The 21775-nt window shown below is 54.8% G+C and overlaps 5 protein-coding genes across 6 annotated transcripts; 2 read left to right on the top strand and 3 right to left on the bottom strand.

Annotated features, from left to right (window-relative positions):
• Positions 1 to 939: 939 nt before the first annotated feature.
• Positions 940 to 2444, bottom strand: JDV02_010042 (uncharacterized protein; the record flags this gene model as incomplete). The annotated part of the gene is made up of 2 exons (XM_047991753.1): positions 940 to 2049; positions 2193 to 2444. The coding sequence occupies 2 exons, from the start codon at positions 2442 to 2444 to the stop codon at positions 940 to 942; spliced, it is 1362 nt and encodes a 453-aa protein (XP_047847765.1).
• A 1671-nt stretch (positions 2445 to 4115) lies between these two features.
• On the top strand, positions 4116 to 5855 carry JDV02_010041 (uncharacterized protein; the record flags this gene model as incomplete). The annotated part of the gene is made up of 1 exon (XM_047991752.1): positions 4116 to 5855. One exon carries the CDS (start codon positions 4116 to 4118, stop codon positions 5853 to 5855), a length of 1740 nt encoding a protein of 579 aa, XP_047847764.1.
• Positions 5856 to 6325: 470 nt separating this feature from the next.
• On the bottom strand, positions 6326 to 13463 carry JDV02_010040 (Noranthrone synthase; the record flags this gene model as incomplete). Its single annotated transcript, XM_047991751.1, has 5 exons — positions 6326 to 6385; positions 6452 to 8875; positions 8965 to 9165; positions 9242 to 12799; positions 12954 to 13463. 5 exons carry the CDS (start codon positions 13461 to 13463, stop codon positions 6326 to 6328), a joined length of 6753 nt encoding a protein of 2250 aa, XP_047847763.1.
• Positions 13464 to 14050: 587 nt separating this feature from the next.
• On the bottom strand, positions 14051 to 16070 carry JDV02_010039 (uncharacterized protein). Of its 2 annotated transcripts, XM_047991749.1 has the most exons (2): positions 15709 to 16070; positions 14051 to 15616 (listed from the first exon to the last, which is right to left on the bottom strand). In XM_047991749.1, exons 1-2 carry the CDS (start codon positions 15970 to 15972, stop codon positions 14147 to 14149), a joined length of 1734 nt encoding a protein of 577 aa, XP_047847761.1. In that variant the 5' UTR covers positions 15973 to 16070; the 3' UTR covers positions 14051 to 14146. The 2 variants fall into 2 exon arrangements, with proteins under 2 accessions (XP_047847761.1, XP_047847762.1); XM_047991750.1 differs by lacking the exon at positions 15709 to 16070 and having other exon boundaries at positions 14051 to 15655.
• A 2675-nt stretch (positions 16071 to 18745) lies between these two features.
• On the top strand, positions 18746 to 20890 carry JDV02_010038 (uncharacterized protein; the record flags this gene model as incomplete). Its single annotated transcript, XM_047991748.1, has 7 exons — positions 18746 to 18783; positions 18859 to 18969; positions 19077 to 19310; positions 19373 to 19498; positions 19566 to 19810; positions 19904 to 20413; positions 20487 to 20890. 7 exons carry the CDS (start codon positions 18746 to 18748, stop codon positions 20888 to 20890), a joined length of 1668 nt encoding a protein of 555 aa, XP_047847760.1.
• Positions 20891 to 21775: the final 885 nt, after the last annotated feature.

Below are 21775 nucleotides of genomic sequence, written 5' to 3'. Positions count from 1 at the left end.
AATTGATGTGGTCGTCTCCTAGAGCAACATGAACCCAATCGTTCCTCACGCACAGACCACGAACGCGAATCATCCCTCGCCCGGTGGTCATCAGATTACATCAGACAGTACGTCTGGTCGATAGCTGGCAGGTGCGTCTCCTAAAACTCTAGATAGTCTACTATTACAATTCCCCTCGTATGCGGGAAACTACATGTATCAAGGAGCTCTCAACATACTAGCTTATGCCATTTTCATCTAGGTAGCGTACATATAGCCGTCAACTCTTATCTCTTACTATTTTACGAGTATAAATCCGGAGATGATTGAGTAAGAAAGTTATTCAGTGCGCCTAAATTATACCTTGATGCCCAAAGCCAGGCCGTATAAAGAACTGACACCGGCCGTTTTACGCCATTGTAAGCTCCGGTGTTGGCTCCTTACGTAAAGTGAGAGACTCCACGGGACATGCAGACCACACCAGTTTACGCGAATCACTTGAGCAAACTTGAAATGTTAGATGAGCGCAATCGTAACATTTGAAACGTGGCCCCAGCCCCGAGCCCCTACATGTACCGCCTCGACGAGTTTAGGAAAGTACGGGCCGATTACGAGAGATGAAGCAAATGCTTGGACTCTTATGACCAACATCTACTAGGCGTGTCAACATGGTTGGTATTATGCATGTAATTGCGATTAGTTAAATGTAGCGTTTGATCAATTCCTGTTCATTGGGGCGGTGGACCGGCATTGGTGAAAGACGTCGGGGGGTCCTCGGGGCGATGACACTATTGAATTGTGCTGCGCCTTGACCTCGGGTGGTCGACCATCGCCACTGCCCTTCAAGCTCTGTCTTCCCCCATATCATCACTTGTACCGCATTGCGGGCTGGGTGGCACTGTGTGGTGAAAGTTCTCATGTGTGCAAACAGTACGAAGCAGTTCTCGTTGCTATTGATGGCTACTGCCCGTTCGCGGCTTGTATCAAGACGGCTACTTCGAGCACGTTCATATTACTGCCCAGGGGCTTCTTGTTGCCGACCAGCTCCAGCCGGACACCCGTGTTCCCCGGGTCAGTCCTCCACGCCTCATCGATGAGCCTCTTCCAGGCTCCAAGCTCGCGCTCTTGGCTGTTAAAGATCTCGAGCATGGTCAGGTCGCGGGCGCGCAGCATGGCCTCCTCGAGGGGATCGACCAAGGCAGCGTCGGCGCTGCTACAGCCTGCTGGGAGCGGCAGGACGGTGTCCATGATGAGCAGGCGGGAGCCTTGTGGCCCAGGGTTGGCGGCGAGAGCGGGCAGGAGGTTCTGCAGGATGGAAATGGCCTTGTCATCCGGCCAGTTATGTAGGATCATGCGCAGCAGGTAGACGGCAGCGCCATGGACGGGCTGGGGCGTGAAGAAGTCGTGCGCCTGTATGGAGATACGGGAGCGGGCCGAGGCGGGCAGCAGAGTCCATGCCCGAGCGACCGTCTCCGGCAGGTCTTGCACGATGACCTGAAGATGCGGGAACTTTGTGACCAAGTCGACGGCGGTATGCCCGTTAGAGCCGCCCACGTCGACAACCGTGGCGCCCTCCGGCAAGCCGGCCCAGTCGAAGCCGGCAATCAGGTGCTCATTCTTGGTCCCGTCTGCCACGGTGATATTCTTCATGTGGGCGGCGAACTTGGCCCGCAGCTCGGGCGTCTGGGCCAGGTAGTCGAAAAACCCAAGGTCAGTCTTCTTGGCAATGTTAAAGGCCGTCTCCGTCTTGGATGTGGTGTCGCCCCATCTGTCGGTGGCCTCGGCCAGCTTCGCCGCGGCCAGGGTTGTTGCGTCCGCCATGAACAGGACCCAGTCGACCAGCTTGGGGTCTGTCACCAGAAGCAGAGAGGCGGCGCTGTGTGCGAGCTGGCCCTCGACCGGCTCGCTCAGGAAGTTGTGGAGGATGGCCATGCGCGCTATGCGTCTTAACTGCGTGACCGGGACCGACGCAAGCTGGGCCACGGCCGAATAAGACACAGACTCGTGTTGCGGGATGAAGGAGATGATACGGAAGTGGCACAACCAGTGGATGCAGGCGAAGTTCTGAAACTGTGCATAGAGATAGGCATGTTAGGTCTACGTCTGATGACTCTATGTTCTGGATGCCCCAGTACGATCACGGTAGACCCCTTGATGCAGTGAATTCCCCTTTGGGGTAAGTTAGACAGGGCGAGTTGAGTTATGCAACTCACATGAACGCCAAGGCGTGGCACGAACTCCACGGGCTCTGCCACGAGCTGCTGGACCCTGAAGGCCGATGCCATCAGCTTCTGCCGGGCTTCTCGGATGTGGAGCGGAGTGTCGGCAGGCAAGGTAATGCTGGGGGCTGCCGGGCCGAAAGACGGCATCGGGTGGCCCGTCGTCAGGCAATATGCATCGACCAGCTTGGCTGCTCGGCAGATGTCCTGCGCGTACTCTTGCAAAGGGCTGGTCGGTTGACACATTGTGTGCGGACTGGTGGCACAGCAGCAGCAGCAGCGATGAGGGGAGGGCCGATACGGATGGGAAGATGGAAGCCTGTCGATCGCAGATGGCCTCGAAAACAAAGACAACGCACGGTATGCGGATCGGAAATGCACGAGTTGCAGCAAGTCAGCAGTAGCAGCAGCAGCAGTCTCGTTCAAGGTTTTCAGCCCGCCGCCAGCAAGATGATTGTTGCAGAAAACTTCCCGATCTAGACTTGGAAGAACGCTTGCCTTCTCTATAAGTAATGTAAACACCCGGCGGAAGAGGATGCATTTCGTAGCCACCCACAATGGCCGCGCTGTTTCGGGGCCCCTTGGCGGTGGGCGGGCTGAAACCTGTTCATCTCGGGTATCACGCTTTACAGGCTCGGATTGATCAATCTGATGTTACCTTGCTTCTTCTGCGGTGCGGTGCCTTGTCGCGGTCACAACATTGTATGACGCCTGGCCTCGGAGAATTGTGCCGGATTGTCTCGGCTGACGTCGATTGACACTGTTCTCGGCTCATCTGCCGTCGTCAGGGACAGGGACGGACTGACACGCGGTTGACCGTAGGGCAGACTCTCGGGGAGCGACGCGGGTGCTCCAGTCGGGAAGTGACGCGAGCGGTCGGGAAGCGAGAGCTGACATGCAGAGATTTGAGACTTGTGTGAAGCTCCTTCGGGCCGTGGTTTCCATTGTTCCAATTGCATGGGCCGTATTGATGTTACACTGCCATCAATCCAGCCCCTTTTCAGTCTAATGCACGTTGACTTGTTGCGAGAAACAACATTGAATGGGAGGTCTCGAACAGTGGCTGTCCAACGCGACTGGGTGTCTGTTGGTGCAGTGCTACGTCAAAGTAGGTGAGCTGGACCGGTTGTCACGATCGCCTCCTCTATATCAATATACGTATGTATGACCTGTGTCTCAGGTCGTGGGCTACACCGGCCGACAAGCAGTCCTATCGAACCACCTGAGATACGCGACCGGCGGCGGCGAGATAGATGGCGGGGTAAACTTCTCTTATGACTTCAATGCCGTGGACGCTGTCAGTCAATAAGAAGACCCTGTCGGTACGACCGTCGGCCGACTCATGGAACTTGTCGTGGCTTGTTTATCATATACGACTTCATGTTGGTGCCCCGTGTGCTTTTGCAGGTCTTACGACAGCCGGCACGGACGGGATGGTTCATGCTCAATGGGACTTTTGACAAATCGTGACCGTGCAATCACGTACAACGTGATTGAGTTGACATGGAGACTTTCTTAAAAACTAAACTGTGTAGATAGCTTGTTCGCATGGAGCAGGCACCTGCGCTCCTCGAGATTATTAAACGAGACTATTCTTGGCCCCTGAGTGTGCGGCAGGACGCGTAATGCCCCCTTCATGTTACCGTAAAACATCACATGCAACAAACTTGCGAGCGTCAAGCCTTAGCGGTCGGTTCGCTCGCCGCGCGCCCCATTCATTTGCTTCCAGTCCATGTCCCCGAGCGGACGCTCATTGGGAGTGGGCCACGGGCTCTTGCCATCAGATCAGTCTGTGCATCTAGACTTGGAATCTAGCCAATGGTTGGAAAATAGCCAAGCCGAGTTGTCTGTCATCCTGTGGTCTCTCTCTACCGACGGTCTGGTAGCTGCGAGTGAGGAAAGAAGCCATCAATCCAAATGCAGTCACTTTCGGCTGCGGGGTGGACGCCTCCTCCCGGCGCCGCTGGATGGACGCCGTCTCCCGATGCCGTCTCGCAGAGTGAAGCTCCAAAGATAGCTTCTTCACCCTCGCAGCGCGAATCGCAACAGCCGGCGGCGAGTGGTGGTGGTGACCCAAACCATAAACCATACAAGTTGCGATCAAAGCTGCGTGAGAGCTGTAACAGCTGCGCCGAGTCCAAGGTCAAGTGCACCAAGGAGCAGCCCATCTGTTCAAGATGCGAGGATAGAGACCTCGACTGCCAGTACAGCCTGAGTCGCCGTGTCGGGAAGAGAAAGGCTGTTTCGGCAATATTACTGCCACACGCGGCCGATATAAGCAGCGCTCGCACAAGACAGTTTCGACAAGATGATGTCTGCCTCGAACAGTCGAATAGCCTCCATTCCAGCGCAAAAAACATTTCCAACAATGATGCAATGATGGATCTCGACAACGACATCGACTTCACGGCCCACGACGACGGCTTCATCAACTTGCTGTCAACGCCCGCCACCGACGCCAAGGACCGTTGGAAACAGTCCATCTCGACATCGAGCTTCTCCGCGTTCCAGACGCAAAAGTCTGAGTTTTCTAAGTGGGAAAACATGGGATTTCTGGAAAGCGGTGAATTCCCGACCAATGGGCCGGATCTGAGGGCCTGGTACACGGCAGGGCACGAGGATATCTCGATCATAGATCATGCCGGCACCTTCCCTTACGACGACCAGATGCTCTTCGTGCCAATTCTTCCCGCGCCATCAGAGGCCCCTTCGAGACCTACTATGGGCCTTCCCACGTACTCCAAAGAGCCCTCCACCTCATGCGTCAGCTCAACCACCGGGGTCCCAGGTGTGAAGCGACTCTGCAGAGCGTCCGCGGACGTGGGGTCGGCGGGATTGCATTGCATGGCACGCCTTTCGTCAATCCTCACCAGTCTTCACGATTCACCGATTGCGTGCAGCTCGGCGAGCATGAAGACATCTCCGTCCTGTACACCAGGCATCGACACACCTTCACTGCACATGTTCGTCCTGGAAAAGGGGTATTCGAGGGCAAAGACGCCTTCTGAGCTGTCGTCGCTGGCTACAGACATTTCCACGCCGCCCTTGCCATCTTCTGCGCAGACATCTCCCGCAAAAGGGCTATCAATGGAACAGGTGCTTTCGATGAACAAGGGTGTGATCGAAGCGTTGCGAGAAATGTTACATTGTGCCTGTTCCACCGATCTACAGGTCGCATTGGTGTTCACCAGCATCACTTCGACAGTCTTGGATCGGTATGTGGCCACCATACAACCCGAGGATGATGACGCCGATCACAGTCATTCAATGGCTCAGGACATCAGTGACGGCAGGAACCACGCCAAAACTGCTACTCACACCCACATCAAAATCCGAATCCAACACGTCCTTGGTGAAATGCACCAGGTGTTACAGCTTATTGAGGGGCTCGCCGCCAAATTCGAATGGATGCAGTCGGCTGACTGCGGTGATGCCGACATGAAGTCCTATCTTGGGGCCTGTGTAGCTGCTAAAGAGGGCTCCTCTGACGAGAGCGAAGACGTTTCAGGAACCACAGAAGGGAATACGAGCTCGACAGCTTCCGCCGCTCCTCATATTGACACTGCCCCGGTGTTCGCCGAGCTGCAAAAGTATCTAAGGAGCCAGTTGCGCATGCTCACCACGACGGCAACCACAATTTTAAGAAGAAGCGATTGAGATTATGATCTCCATTGTATGTACGCTCAAAGTGGGACAAGCTGTACGGCCGCACGAAGTTTGTCTCCTAGCGCCGATAGTGGCCGCGATGGTACATGTAGTATACGCGGATCTCATAAAGGTAGAACGAGGTAAACACGTCAATCCTATCAAGTACTTCATACGTGCCGAAATAGTCGCTGTGACGGCGCCTCATAACCTCTCTCAGCAACCAATGGCACTTTGGACTTATGGGCCGGGGCCAACCGCTCTATGTTGCCACTTGCCTACGTGTAAGCGTTGGTGAGAGCCCGCGCCAGACGACCGCAAACAAGATATTCGGAATAGAAGCCATTCATACTTCACACGAAACAACTGTCAATAGCCACTCCATGTTTCGGAGGAAAAGCACTTTTAGATTGCTACCGCGTGAATAAATACTGAATCTCAGCCAGGAATTGCTTGAAAATAGTCCTTCGTGCAACATTGAACTAAAACCGCTGCAGGCCCCGTTCAAGAAAACGGCCAACTTGGTCCACGTGGGGTTTTCGCTGTCAGAAAATCATCGTTAGCTGCCGTAAACGGCTGGAAACTTGTTAGAGTCAGCTCTCACGTACCATCATAGAGAAATGATTGGCCCCGTGCACCGTCTCGATGGTGATGCTTGCTCCCGGCAGCATCTCGTCCCAGCCATTGGGCCCGAAATCCTTGCGTGGCACAAGTAAGAAATGCCCACCGGGCGATTGCCCTGGTGCCAGACCAGTGACCTCCGGTAAGCGGTCCAAGTCTTGCTCTTTCACCACGGCATCGCCAGCCCAAATGATGGAAACTTGCGGCATCTTGGTGGCCGGTGACAGGGGCACGACAACGGCACGCTGCAGCATATCAACGGACGCCTTGAAGTGCGCAAACAGCCAGTCTGGGACCCTAGGTCTCCCCTCATCCCTCACTGTCCTGGACGTCCCCATGGCATATCCCAAGAGCCCGAGTTTGTCGCAGTACTCGTAAAACTTGGTTGGCAGTCTGTGCATGATCTTTGGTACTGGCGAGTCAATGATCAGTAGACTAGCAACGTCCTCTCCTGCTGCTGTCAACCGTTGCGTCGCGAGGAAAGCAAATATGCCACCAGAACTCCACCCGCCTAGATGATATGGCCCGTGTGGCTGGCGACGGCGTAGCTCCGCTACGTAGCTGTCCGTGAGATCGTCTATGCCGCACTTGAGATTTTCTGGATCACGGGCGTAGGGACAGTTCAGACCTATAATGGCGGTATTGCTCTCGTTGAATCGTGGGAGCGGCTCGTAAGACGATGAAGAACCTCCTCCGTCTGGGAAGAGGAAGAGGGTCCTCTCTGCCTGTTCCGGCAGCCCCTGTAAAATGACAGAGCTTGAAGAACGGCAATATGCGGTTCTCTGCGGAGCTGGTATCTTCTCAATTCGGAATTCGGACTCTCTCGTCGTAGATGCCGCACCAGAGGACATGGAATGCTCCCCTGGTGTTCCCTCCGTGGAAGACAGAGATGGGCTTGAGCTCGTCGCGCTCGAAGGAGTAAGGAACCTGCGCAAGTCCCCAACTGTCGGCAGATCTAAGAAGAGGGAGAACTCCAAGTCGAGGTCCAAATCTAGCTCCTCTCGAAATCTACTGGCAATGACCATGGAGAGCAACGAGTCGATACCAATGACGCTGAACTCGGTGTCGTCTGTGAGATCCTCGATTGCGAGGCCACTCTCTTCGGCAATGATGGCCAAGGCGGGTACAAGTTTAGTGGCCTCTTCCTCGTAATGCTGATCTCCAGAGTCAGAATCGACCTCGATGGTGGTAATATTGATCACGTCGTGGTTTTTGATCGCCTGCTGCGTCGCAGTGATGTCATCATTGATGTGCGCACGAGTCGCGTGACTCTCGGTTTTCGTGACCGGGACATGAGAAACTTGTTTCATGGCCTCCACTTGCGTAGCATGCTCGTTGTCCTCGCAGTGTAGAAACTTCCTCAGGTCGTGAACTGTAGGCAAGTCAAGAAACAAGGAGAACTCCAGATCCAAATCTAAATCGAGCTCTTCGCGAAAACGGCTCGCGATGACCATGGATATAAGAGAGTCCACACCAATTTCGGCGAAATTCGTCTCGTCGGTCAAGTCTGCCAAGGCCAGGCCCGTCTCTTCGGCAATGATGATCAACGCCGGCCCGATCTTGGATGGCTTGTTCGGCGGTGCTCGAACGACTTCGACGGGAGGTGACTCGGCCCCCACTGGGATGGTGACGATAGTGGCATGTCCTGGCTTGACGGCATTGACGTTTGTCTTCTCTGACGTAGGTACGGCTTTTGCCGGCGAGACTTGTACAGTCGGCTTGACGGGAGGATTTCGTGCTGCTCTCGTCTCTGGACCAACCGTGCCTGGCTTCGCAGACTTCACTCGCGACGGGTATGAGGCTTCCAGAACCCTGTGGAAGATTCGTGTCTCAACTCGCCTGAGTGTGATGTGTTCGAAGAAGGCGACGATGTTGTGCTTGTCATCGAGCATGATACAATTGCCCCTCCAGAAGCCTTCGTTGCTCGACGTGTCCTGGGACATCTTGACATAGCTCCAGTAAGACTTGGATTGCGACAACTCTTCGTAGAGTTGTAGAGATCTCCAGCCGTGGTTGACGTAGACCTCGCTCTCAAGATCAGTCGTCTCTTTCCCATTCATGACGAATCCAGCGATTTGTGCCATGACATCGATGTACGCCGGGTGAGTGTTGAACTTCCCGTGGCTCTTGACTTGGCCAAAGCTGACCTTGCTGCACGACTCTAGGGCCGTGCTGTCGAGGATGATTTCGTCGATGGCTCGGTAGTTCGAATCAAAGGATGCAAGCGAGCGGACGAGTCTGTAGGCGTACGACCCGCTGAGACGCAATGCAGCGCCCTTCTCCGCCATTTTGTGCAGACTGTCAATGCGGGAAGTGTAGTTGTCAACTAGGGGTCTGAGTGTTTCCATTTTCTTCCGGTCAGTGAAGCGGATGGAACATTTCCCGTGTTCAATGGTGGGTTTTCCATCCTTCTGTCAAGGCAAGCAAGTCAGTCATGGGCGTCAAATAACCCAAAAGAGCTCATGATGGATTCGAGTGGGAATGGAAGACTTGCGTTCACGCTGCGGAACACCAGACGCGCGCTCCTGGTAGTCCAGTCGACCTCGACTAAAGTGTGTAGTATTTGAGGACCGTTGCCGTGGGGAATGAGGGCCCTTTCCACAACCAGATCGGCCACGTCTATGATGCTGCCTTTGAGGGTCGGTTTATATCGCTCAATGAGATATGTCCCAAGGGAAAGGCCAATCTCTGCATATACAGACTGTGGTACGCCATTAGCAAGCCAGCAATTTTATGAAACCCAGCGTCATCACAACTACGGGGAGGGATCCTCATACCGGGGTCGCCAGTGGAATTCCAGCCACCACATGGCCTCGAGCGATGCCACTAATGTCCTCTCGTGAGATGTCGGTTTTCAAGGTAATGAATACCTTATCTGCCGACTCAACACGTTCCTCGACAATTCCGTGGATAGTTGTGCATTCTACCGTCGGCATCACTGCCTCCGGAGGTGGTGACGCGCTGTTTGCGGCCCCCGAGTGCTGGACAGTCCGCACTCCTGGCTTGGTCACGGACCAATCGTTCTCGTACTGCAGCCAGTGTGCTTTGAGATCCCAGCTATAGGCTGGTAGTTGGAGCAGTTTGTGAGACGACTTGAAGTCGTCAAAGTAGGTTTGCCAAAGCAGATTGTGTCCGGCTGTGTACAAGACGGAGATTGCATTCGTCAGCAGGTCCCAAGTGTCCTTCCCCTTTTGTAGCAACGGTAAGGTCTTCAGAGATGTTCCGAGAGTTGCTTTTACCATGTCGAGAACAACTGGATCGGGACCAATCTCCAGGATACAGCTCTGTGGATCGACGAGCCTTGCCTTTTCTGCGGCGAGAAGGCCGGCATAGGTGTCAACCGTTTCGCGACAGTGCCGTGTCAAGTACTTGGCGTTGAGCTTGCAGTCGGAATCTCCCTTTGGGACCACACTCCCCAGAAGAGGGGATACAATGGCCATTGTCGATCTGTGGTAGGTAACCTGATTCGCCAGCGCTTCGAGATCCCCTAGGATCGAGGACACTTGAGAAGTATGGAATGCATATGGGGTGTTTAGAACTCTCGACCTGATTCCATGACTGTTCAGGATTCGCTGCCAGGCAATAACCTGGTCGGACGACCCGCCCAAGACAGTATCCTCGGGACCGTTGATGCAGCTAACTTGAATGCGAGACACCGGCAGATCGCCTTGCGTGTTGTCTGACAAGATCTCCCTGGCTCGTGCGACGGAGGTTTTGACGGCCAGCATCGCGTGGGTTCCAGCCTTGCACTGCTGCAGAAGCCCAGCCCGCATGCCGACCAAGTAGATGGTGTCGGCGTCGGAAAGAACGCCTGCAACGTTCAGAGCTGCGTACTCGCCTAGGCTGTGGCCCAACACGGCACCGGGTTCTATGCCCCAGGACTTCCAAAGTCGAGCGAGTGCCATTTGCAGACAGGACATGGCCAGCTGAATGACCTGCGGAGACAGGGCATCATCATGTTCGCCGTAAGATTTGCGGCTCTGGGCAGTTAAAATGTGACGAAACGATGGAAACCCCTGTCCTTGAGCAATCTGGTCGTACCTGTCGACATCCCGGCGAAAGTGAGAGAAGCTGTGGTACAGTTGGGCCCCCATGCCCAGATAATGGGAGCCTTGGCCGGTGAAGACGAATAGGACTTTGGACTTTGCCTTGCAGCGGGTCATACCCTGACCTGCAGCGATGGCGGTCTCTAAGCCAGCTCTTATCTCACGGATGTTTGATCCACGAGCCATGACGCGGTGGGGGAAGTGATGCCGCCGAGCAGTAGTCGTGTACGCCAAGTGAGATATGAAGGCCTCGTCAACCAGCGACGCTTCGGCGTCGTCCAGAAATCGTAGCATAGAGCGCAGATTTCCCTTCAAGGCCTCGGCGCCTTTAGCCGTGACGGTGACCATGTGGGTGGAAGGCATGGGCGAGTTGCTACCCGGAGTGACGGGCCGTAGGGGCGCGTCCTCCAAGAGCAGGGCCGTGATCCCGCCGGCTGCACTGAAGTTGTTGACCAAGACTTTCCGAGGTCTCGAGTCGCTTCTTTCCCATGGCGTCGCCCTCGTGGCAATGTGCACGTTGCGCTCTTCCAGGTCCAGGGGGAAGTTGGGGTTGATCTTGGTCTTGATGCCGCAGTGCGGCGGAATCAGGTTGTTCTGGTACATGAGGAGCACCTTGGCGACACTCGACAGTCCTGAAGCAGCTTCGCCATGTCCAATGCACGACTTGGCGGCGCCGAGGTAGAGCGGTGCGTCGGGCCCCCTGGCCTTTGAAGACGTGGGCTCGGGCGCGAAGACCTTGAGGACGCTTTCCATCTCCACGGCATCGCCAATCTGCGTCCCCGTGCCGTGCATCTCGATGTAACTGAGCTCATCAGGCGATGTACCGGTGCTATTGAGGATTCGCTCAAACAGCATAGCTTGAGCCGGTGCATGCGGCCTAGTGATGGAACCTGACTGGGCGGAATGGTTGGTTTGGATGCCAGCTATTACTGCCAGAATCGGGTTGTTGTCGGCGATGGCATCCTCGAGGCGCTTGACAACAATGGTCACAATGCCCTCTCCTCTGCAGTATCCGTCTGCTCCTGCATCAAAGGTCTTGCAGTTCCCCGTCTTGGATAGGAAGAATCCCCGATCGAGCGCGGTGTGGCCGTCCGGGTTCGAGATCATGTTTGTGCCGCAAGCAAAGGCCGTATCGCAGTCGCCTTGCCAGATACCGTTGCACGCCAGATGCAAGGCCGCTAGACTCGAAGAACACGCCGTATCAACGCCGTAGCTTGGACCACAGAACTCGAAGCTGAAGTTGATGCGGCCAGGGATGAACGCCCGGTTGCCTCCGGTGATGTAAAAGGTATTAACATCTTGAGACAAATTAGACTCCATGTAGTCGCTGGCGGTCGTGCCGAGGTAGCACCCAATACGGTCGACCCTTGTCGAAGGCGTTGCTCCCGGGACGATGCCGGCGTTTTCCATGGCCTCGTAGGAAGTCATCAGAGACAGACGCTGAGCGGGGTCCATATGCGGCGCCTCTTTGGGTGAGATGGTGAAGAAACGAGCGTCAAATCCTTCCACATCGGGGACGAAGCAACCCCAAGGAACCTCACCGGTGTTTCTCTTTCCCTCGAAACTGACATGTGTATTAGTGTCCCAGCGCTGCTTGGGAACCTTTCTTACGGTGTCGACGCCGTTACGCAAGATTTCCCAGAATGCTGCTGGGTCTTTTGCGTCCGGATATCTTCCGGAGTGCCCAACGATGGCCAGTTTAGACCTGTTTCGCCTTTCCTGAGAGGAAGCCCCAAACTGCTCGTTGCCAAGAGACTCGATTTGCACCGACGAGAACCCACTTGGGCTAACTGCACTCCCTGAGGCGACCTCGTGTCGCCGTGAATATGACTCCAAAGTCTGTCGAACAGCGCCCTCGACGGTTGTCATTATGGGAACTAGATCGATATTGGTATGAGCGGCTTCCAGAAGGAGCCGAGGGAGGCCTTCGTTGATCAAGTCCCATCTCGGAGGAGACATTAGCATATCTTGGAGAGACTTCGCCACGACCGAGCGGAAGGTGCTTTCGGTCGACATCATCAGACAACCAGTGACGGCTGAGACTATGGGGATTCGACTCTGATAATCGTTCCATCGTGTCGCACCCGTGGTCTTGAGAACCTCGTCAATATCCGTCGCAGTGAACAGGTGCGCGGCGTGACACGGGGTGTAGACGGGTATTTGGACTGGGTGCGCTTTGGCGAATTCGCCGTAGTTCCGGAGATCGGCCAGGACTGACGGCGGTCCGCTCACCGATGTGCCACTGGATAGGTGGGCGCTGATCCATGGTCGCAAATGGTGTGGCAATTGCTGTTACGGCCGACGAGTTAGTTCTGATCAGCAGGGCTACACAGACGGACACTACTATTCTGTGGTAGAATTAAGACCGGAGGCCACTTGCCTTGCTCTCTTGGAATTTCCTAATTGATGTCGCGGCTTCCCCAGGGCTCAAGCCAAAGAATACGAGAGTCCATGACGCCGTGGTATGGGGGTCGATGCGCTGCTTCACGTCGGCCAAAACGACACCAAGCCGGAAGGCTATGGCCACGCTTTGCGCTGCCAGCGGAAGAAAGTTGGAAATGGACGAGCAGGAGCTGATGGTGGCCGCGGGAATCGCGCCGGTTGATAGACCCAAAAGATAGGAGTTCTCTGGACGCGGGAACTCATGGTTTGGCAGACCGCATTGTCGTATGAAGTACCCTAGCTGGCAAGTGCAAGCGAGGGCGTGTTGGAACGCCGGGCCGAGAGACTCCTCCCTGTGGCGGGCTGCGAGATCGGCAAGGTTCGTGAACTTGGGCAGCTTCTTCCGTACGTGCAGAGGCAGACTTCCCGCCTCGGTCCGAATGCTGTCGTATGCTTCTTCAAAGAAGGCGGTCAGGATGGGATCGTCTTTGCATTGAAGCAAGTTGTGAAGCTCCGAAGTTGTCTCCTCCGACTGGTCCCCCAACAGAAACACTCGAGTTCGCTTGGCCATGGCTGAGATCGGGGAATAGAGCAATGACTATTTGTCTCTGCTAAGGTCAAAATAGAGGAACTGACGACCATGTGCCGAGTAGGAGTTTTGCTGCATCTGGGTGCCTCTACTGCCTATGTGGACTGTAGGGGCTTCTTCATCAGGTTCACTCGGTACGGCGGCTGCTTATATCTTACTCTACAAAATGTCAGCAAGGCCCTTTGAGAGCCGAAACTCCCGCTGAAGTCGGTAAGCTGAGTAGAAATCAAGCATTCTGTGACGGATGGGGATGACCCGTCGCTCGGACATGTCTTCGGTTACTTTCGGACAACGATCGGGGAAGCCTTGTACAGACCCACGAGACAACACCTACGAAGATGAAGTATGGGTACGCGATGAGAGATGAGTGTCACTCCGTTGCAGCTATCTTCAAATGTTTCGGGTAAGCGGGCCCCTTGATGGCCGGGACAGGGACGGGACCTGAAAGTTGCCCCTGGCGTGATCACTCAACTCTCCGGATTCGATGAGGCATTGACTGACTTGACTGATGTGTCACCTTCTACCCTTAAGATACACGGCGCGATTGCACTCATTGGTTTAAAATGACTATAATACTCTATTTGAACATGTACATCCAAAAAGAAGAAACTTGAGTGCAGCATAGAGACAGTGATTCTACCGAACCAGTAAAGCTGAATGAAGCCTCAGCCCCCCTTGAGATTCTTGCCCTTGACGCTCTTCCACTCCGTCAACAAGGACCCAATCAGCGACAGAGCAGCAAGGATACAGCCAACCATGAAGACTCTCGTTATGGCATCGTTGTATGCGATCAAGATCTCGTGGGCATGGCCAGGTGAGAGTTGCACAAGCTCGGTCGCGCCCAGGTTCTGCACAACCTCGGCGCTGATGTTGCGGATGCCGATGTCGCCGAGGCCAGCCAGCAACTTATCATTGAAGACATTCTGACCAACAGAGACGAAAATTGCTCCTCCGAGTTGCTGTCCAAAAAACTTAAAGGACACGCCAATGGGAACATCCTTGGTCGGGAGCACGGTCTGGGCCGCCAAACCGGCTTGCTGCTGACCCAGGCCCACGCCGAAGCCGAACAAGACCTGATAGCCAATCCAGACCGACTTTGGAGTGTCGATTCTAAACGTCGTCATCAGGCCGGCACCAATCGCCATCAAGACGGAACAGGCGATCAAGAAGGGGGTGTAGTAGCCGATCCTGCTGACCGAACCGCCTGCGATGATGCTTGACACAACTAGAGCCAGGATGGTCGGCAGGATTCTGACACCGGATTCGACAGCATCGACGCCTTGAATTCCCTGGAACCAAGCCGGAAGCCAGTATACTAGAGTCATGAGCGCTGCGCTGACCCAGAAGGCGAACCATGTGCTGGCCGAGACGCTGCGGTATTTGGCGATGCGAAGCGGGATCGTCGCGTCCTCTCCCATCCACACCTGAACCGCCAGAAACGCGATGGTCAGGAGCCCAAAAAGCACCCAAAGCACAATGATGCGCGCGTTGCCCCAAGGGTACGCAGTGCCGCCCCACTGCAAAGCGAGGATAAGACACACGATGGCGGGAAGAAAGCAGGCCGTTCCGATGGGGTCGAGACGTCGGATCTTCTGCCTGATCGACAGTTGCTTGGCCTTGACCTCTGCCTCGGTGGGATTCGCGGGATTCGCGGGTAAGAGAAACATGCAGATGAGAATGGTGGCACCGCCGCTGGGCAAGTTGACGTAGAAGCACCAGCGCCAGGTGACATGGGTGGTGAAGGCGCCGCCGATGAGGGGCCCGATAATGGTCGAGATGAGGATGACGGCGCCCATGAGACTCTGGTAGACGGGCCTCAGGCGGAGGGGGACAATGTGCAGGGTGAGGACGATGCTGCCTGAGAAAATGCCAGCGGAGCCCAAGCCGGCGACGGAGCGACCGATAATAAAAGCGGCGGAGCTCGGGGCGACTGCACAGACGAGAGAACCGATTTCAAAGATGGCGACGCTGACGATGAAGCACCACTTTGGCGAGTAAAAGGTGTAGATGCGGCCAAAGAACAGCTGAAACGCGCAGGCCGTCATCATGTAGGAACTAGCATACCAGCCGATGTCGTCGATGGAGTGGAATTCATTCGTGATGGCCGGCACAGCGGTTGAAATGATGGTTCGGTCCTGCAGTATTCCGCGTCAGCCCATACATGTACTGCCGATTTGATGTGGGTTGAATCCTCCTCCTCGACATATAGGAAGCCATCACCACTTACCAAGGAAATGAGGAACAAGGACAAATACAGCCCCATCATGACCAGCACTGCCTTTTTGGCCGGCGGGTAGACCTTGCCGGCTTCATCCTCCTCTGCCGCCGACATCTCCTTCTTCTTCTCGGGTGCCTTGTCATCGTGCTTCTCGTTGTCTGGCGCTAGCTCAAGGTCTGCACCTGTCGACGAGTGAGCCTCCCTGGCAGCGTTCATGTTGTGTTCAGACGCCGCGGGAGGCATAGTACATGTAGCGGCTGCTTTTTCGGACATGTTCGCTTGTGGTGTCGGACGCTCTCACAGGCGCAGCTTCTGACCTCCTCTTGCCGCTGCAAAGTCGACTGACGAGGCCATGGCTCCCTGAAGCGAGCCCAAAGACGCGGCGTGGTGTTTATATGTGAGCGCCACCCGGAGCTCGCGGCGTGGCGATCATGAATCTTCGGACCGGTGTGGCGTGAGCTTGTAAGACATGAAGTCGTCTTGTCCAGCCCTGTAAGGCTCCAAACGAGCGCATCGTTCGGCACCGAGGCAGATCTTGGGCCCCGAGTCCTGGGTTAGCCGTCCTACAGGTACGTACAGTGGGAGTTTTGCAGGGTGACCCGGGGCACTTGCTAGGGGCGCGGGTTTGTCGTTGGCATCTCGGTCCCGAGAGCGGGGCCCCGGCGACTGCCGCCCAATCGGGTGTTACACCACTCCCCGGGGGCTAAGGGCGACTCCTCCTATAAGTCTAGTCCCACCAGACGGCACACCAGACGCCGCCGACTACCGACTGTAGATGGTTCTATGTGTTGATGTTGGGCTCCAAGCACCGACTACGCACTTTGAACTACGTATGCGTCCACGTCATGGGCGGACACGAAGCTCTGGCCATGTTGTTGGCAACTGCATGTGGTCTCCGGACTCCAGATGAGATCGCGACTGCGACTGGACTTGACGCTGCTGCTCGCAGCCCCAGCCAGCAACCTCTGACGAAGCTCCCGAAGCTCCCGTCTAAGTGCCTCACGCGGTCAGGTGTGACGCGTGTTGAGACCGGTAGTTGTACTCGGTACCCTGTGACTAACTGCTCGACTGTTGTCCTCTTGTCTCTATTGGTGTTTCTGGAGATGGTCGGAGAACCAGGGGTGCAAAGAAGAGGGGGAGTTGTGTGAACTTACGCCATCGGGTGACGCGTGCAGACGGCGGCAGAGATTGCCGACCACACCCGTAATGTGCTACATACATATGCCTTGACGGAGTGGCACCGCAGTAATGAAGATTGATGGGACCAACCCGTACGCCACTTCCCCTATCGATATGTAAAATGACCCGTGCGATGCGGCAGCACCGTACAGTATACAGTCTGTGCTGGCTACCGCACCTTAATGTTGTCCTTGGTAAATTGACCTGAAACCCCAGAGTAATTGATCACATATCACAAGTACAGCACCGTGTTCCGTGCTAGTATCAATCAAAAAGAGCTGCAAATGGACAGTGTGCGACATTCCTCCCCCCCCTTCTTCCAGCAGGCTCCGGTCGCTCCTGAGAGTCACAAAAATGCATCATTTATCTACCTAGGGTACGCAGCTTCAGCAAGTCGCTGGTATGGTGGCCAACTCCCCGCCGTCAACGAGCATGACACTGCCGTTCAGGAAAACTCCGGCTTGGCTGCAAATGTACAGGATAAGCCCGCCCATGTCTTCTTCGGATCCGGCCCTCTCTGCCGGCTGATGCCAGACACCCTCGAGAAACGCCCTCCTCAGTCAACTTCTTCGTCTTGTCTATGATGTACGGCTTAAAGAGTATCGATTGGCGGTCCTGTTTCCGGCGTCGAGGAGCTCCAAGAAGGCAACCACGCAGTAGTATATGGCCGTGCAGTTCAGGTCCAACGCGGACGTAAATTCCTCCATGGACGATGACCACGCCAGCTTCACGAAGTCTTGGAGGGTATGGCACGGCTTGAGAGTCTCCAGCATAGGCTCAGACTTGCCGGCGTTGGCCACCAGTAGGTTGATGTATCCCACTTCGGACTTGACGCTCCATTCTCCGCCAAGGCCCTCGCCATTATTAAACCTAAGCGTTGATGCTGGTAGCCTCCTGCGTGTAAAACGCTCACCAGCCACACAAGATGCACAAGTCTGCGGCGTCTTTCCCAGACTTGTTCCAATTGACGACAGTCGTCGTCGAGCACCGCGAACCGAACCCCGATGCTTCGGGCTTATGCTGTCACCGCATGATGAATTGATGAAGGACTAGATCTCCGCAACAACTATACTTGATCAAGGACTTTGAAGGTAAGGAGGAAGTAAAATAGACTTAGCTAGATGCACTGCAGCGGGACACATGGTAAACGCCGACGTCGTATACTGGTCACGGAGACAAGGGTCAGCTCAAGTGACCAGCTATCATTTATGGCCCCGCAAGCAATCATCGGGGTAAAAGGCTCGGGATAGCTCAGTTCAGGGATTCAGCTCGCTGACAAGGGTTCAAACTATTTCGGAGCTGGAAGGGGGGGTAGTTCACGATCGGTCTCAGAGGCAGGCTCTTGCGTAACAGCGTCACCAGCCAATGGGGAATCTTTCGGGGATCGTACATCCTCAGAGTGCTTCATAGCAAGTGTGCAATTTTGACGCCGAAACGATCTAAATGCTTGTGTCTGGTCTGTACCTTTTTGCATACGTCGACTTGGTCTACTCTGCACGAAAAAGAACTCTGCGATCTGCTGGTGCGATGCTGTTCACCGTGCTTACTTTCGTTGCCGCCTGCGTTATCTCCTCAATCAATGCGCCCTCCGCCGATGCGAGGAGTACGGAGAGCTCCAAACGGAGATGTAGGCCAGGGGCAGTGTGCAAAACGCTCGATATTACCTGGGAATTAGGAAGTCCAAATGGACGTTCTCGCCTCTTGACCAAGGTCAACGGCCAGTTTCCCGGCCCCGAGCTCATTTTCAACGAAGATGATGATGTCCAGGTAGGTGTGCTTCTGGAAGGAGCCCTCGGACACGATTCAAACTAGTGACTGGAGCGCGCTACCAACATGCCCATCATGACAGATTACTGTAAACAACTACATGCCCTTCAACACCTCCATCCATTGGCACGGGCTCTCGTAAGTAAACATGCACCAGAAATTTGCTTTGCTTGGTCAGGTCGGCTGCTTCAAATCTAATGCACTCTTACTTAGACTGCCTGGTACGCCATGGTCGGACGGCATGCCTGGCCTGTCCCAAAAGCCTATTGAACCGGGTCAGAGCTACGTCTACAACTTCAAAGCGACCCCGTCAGGAACATATTGGTGAGTAACTTAGTCCAAGCAGGAGCTAGGCCAGCGCGGCCGGGAACATAGGCCACGCCCCCGGATCTTTACGTTCGGCTGTAGGCCAGCCACTCACAGGATTACAGGTACCATTCGCATTCTCGCATGGACATCTTAGACGGTCTATACGGCGCGATCTTTATCAGGCCAAAGCCCGAGAGTCCCACACCATTCCACCTGATCCCAGGCCTGCCGAAATCGGAAATACGTGCCATGCGAGCGGCAGCCAACGACCCGACAATGCTCGTCCTGTCGGAGTGGACGAATTACACTTCATGGGACTACATGAAGGCTCAAGAAGATTCAGAGCTCGACATATTGTAAGCAGTCATCGCGCATGGAAAGGGAGAGAGTTAAGCTGAGGGGCATGACTTTGTTGCAGCTGTATGGACAGCTTGCTCATCAATGGCAAGGGGTCTCTTTTTTGCCCGCCTATTGAGGAGCTTTTTGCCGTAACACCCCCGAATATTGCCAACGTCATCTTGCCTGGATACGTCAACGACAAAGGGTACGGTATTCCCAAATACTTCTGGGGACACTTTATAGTGACTTACGATGCTCGATGCTCTGGGTAGGTGCCTGCCTTTTGTCAACATTACCGAGGGCCCTTTCCTGCCCGGAAAACCAGAAACGATTCCGCCGGGTCTAGAAAGTGGCTGCCAGCCCGCCGAAGGGGGTATGCCGTACTTCAAAGTGAACCAGCATGCCCGGTCGGGTTGGGTCAGCATCAACTTTATCATGGCCTCCACACTTCGAATCGGGAAGGTGTCCGTCGACAATCATGACATGTGGCTTTATGAGATTGACGGACAGTTCATCGGTATGTGCGCCGCTGCACCTACAATGACAACTCATCGCTGGCCAACAGGAGCATAGCAGGGGTCATGTATCGACTACGCTGACGGCGTGACAGAACCTCGCCTGGCCAAGGTCGTCTTCATCTATCCCGGCCAGCGTATCGCAGCCATGGTCAAGCTGAACCAGCCCGCCGGTGACTACACTATTCGGTTCGCAGACGACGGGTCTTCGCAGATCGTCTCGGGATATGCTGTCCTCAGCTATCGCGGCACACACACACTCAAAAACTACACTCTCGGCTACCAGCGCCCTACCAAACAGAAGGAGGGCTACATCAACTACGGCGGGATACTCATGGACAATAGCACGGCTCCATTTCAGCTCGATACAATTGATCACTTTCCACCGTATCCAAACGTCAAGCCAGCGACACCTCAGCTCGAGGGAGACGAGATGTACTTGCTGGAGATGGGCCGCTTCGGGGCAGCCTGGAAATGGACTATGAACGGCAAGACCCTCTACCCAGTGGACATGCTGGCCTATCACCCGCTGTTGTACGAGCCCAATTCGAAGGGCGTGGATGATTCGTTGATCATTCGAACAAAAAATGGAAGTTGGGTTGATAGTGAGACTCACTCGTCGGCAAACATTTGCATTGCCCCCATCAGTGTGCACCAACTAACGAGACGATGGCGCAGTCATACTAGCCGTTGGCGCTTTGCCCGGCGAACCAGTCGAGATCTACCACGCGATTCACAAACACGGCAACAAGTTTCACGTCATGGGCCACGGATACGGTAAATGGAACTACAGCTCCGTCGCGGAAGCCGTGCTGCACCAACCCCACTTGTTCAACCTGGAGAACCCCAACATCCGCGATACGGCAATGACCAACTTCACCTTCAATTTAGGTGCGGAATGGGTGGCGATCCGTTATCACTCCATCAATCCCGGCTGCTGGCTTCTACACTGTCATTTAGAGACGCATCTGGCTGGTGGGATGGGCGTCGTCATCATGGACGGGGTAGATGCTTGGCCGGAAATCCCGCCCGAGTATCAGCTGAATGGCACTGCAATTGCGAATGATACAAGTACATCTTGATATACACGGGGACTGTATCGGACATTTCTGGGAGGTGACGCTTGCACGTGTCACATTTTGCACTTGGGGTTTCCCTGATTTTCGCATAAGACTTACATTTAGCCCTCCGGTCGAGTGGAGGAGCATCATGTACTTCGCAAATACTTGACATGTAGACTACAAGATCTACTTCAGACAAGCACCACTCCATACAAGGACTATCCAGTAGAGTCTCAGGGTCATGAATAAGCTCTACGTGTGTGCAATAAAGACTGAGCCTCAATGTAGAGCAATCTGAGTTAGCGGCGCCAACCAGCCGGGCTGGCCGCAGCGTCCCGTATGATGGGGGATCCCCCCATGTTGCGAGTACAGCGCACAAGGTGGCAGGCACTGAGACGACGGGAGAAATCTAGGCGTCAACATGCAGTAGGTAGTCCCAGGCCCCCGACTACAACACTCGCTGATCATTGATCCCATTTGTGCCCACTACATTGTCGTTCTAACGGCGTGGCGTGAATCGCAGAGCTCACAACATGAAGCGCTTCAAGCAACAACGGAACAAGAGCGCCATCCTTGTCCATAGGAAACCACCATAGCCGGTTTTGACCGAGAACAATGCTATATTGACTCCATCAAGCTGTCGGTGTTCAATTGGCCCTGTTACGCAAGCTCGGATGCCGATCGGAGACCATCAACCTGATTCCGGCAGGTTACAAAGGCGGCCACGCTGCAGGAGGCCCGGATCATCTGCACTTCTACATAAGATGATCCCCGAAAGTGCCCGAAGCACCGGGGTCTGTAATTTTTGTCACCATGACCAGGTATGCAAAGCTAACACAGTACTGGGACATTGAATCACGCTCGTTACGTGTATACTTCAGTCATGTTTCACTCCGCGATCAAACT

This window comes from Purpureocillium takamizusanense, chromosome 11 (genome assembly GCF_022605165.1).
Source record: "Purpureocillium takamizusanense chromosome 11, complete sequence".
Taxonomy (NCBI): Eukaryota; Fungi; Ascomycota; class Sordariomycetes; order Hypocreales; family Ophiocordycipitaceae; genus Purpureocillium; species Purpureocillium takamizusanense.
Note: the sequence above shows the minus strand (reverse complement) of the source record. Positions and strands in the feature narration are given on the sequence as shown.

Coding starts and splice junctions, on each gene's coding strand:
- JDV02_010039 (XM_047991749.1), bottom strand. CDS start 15,972: ATGTCCGAAAAAGCAGCCGCTACATGTACTATGCCTCCCGCGGCGTCT. Junction 15,617..15,708: donor CCTTGTTCCTCATTTCCTTG/GTAAGTGGTGAT, acceptor GGAATACTGCAG/GACCGAACCATCATTTCAAC.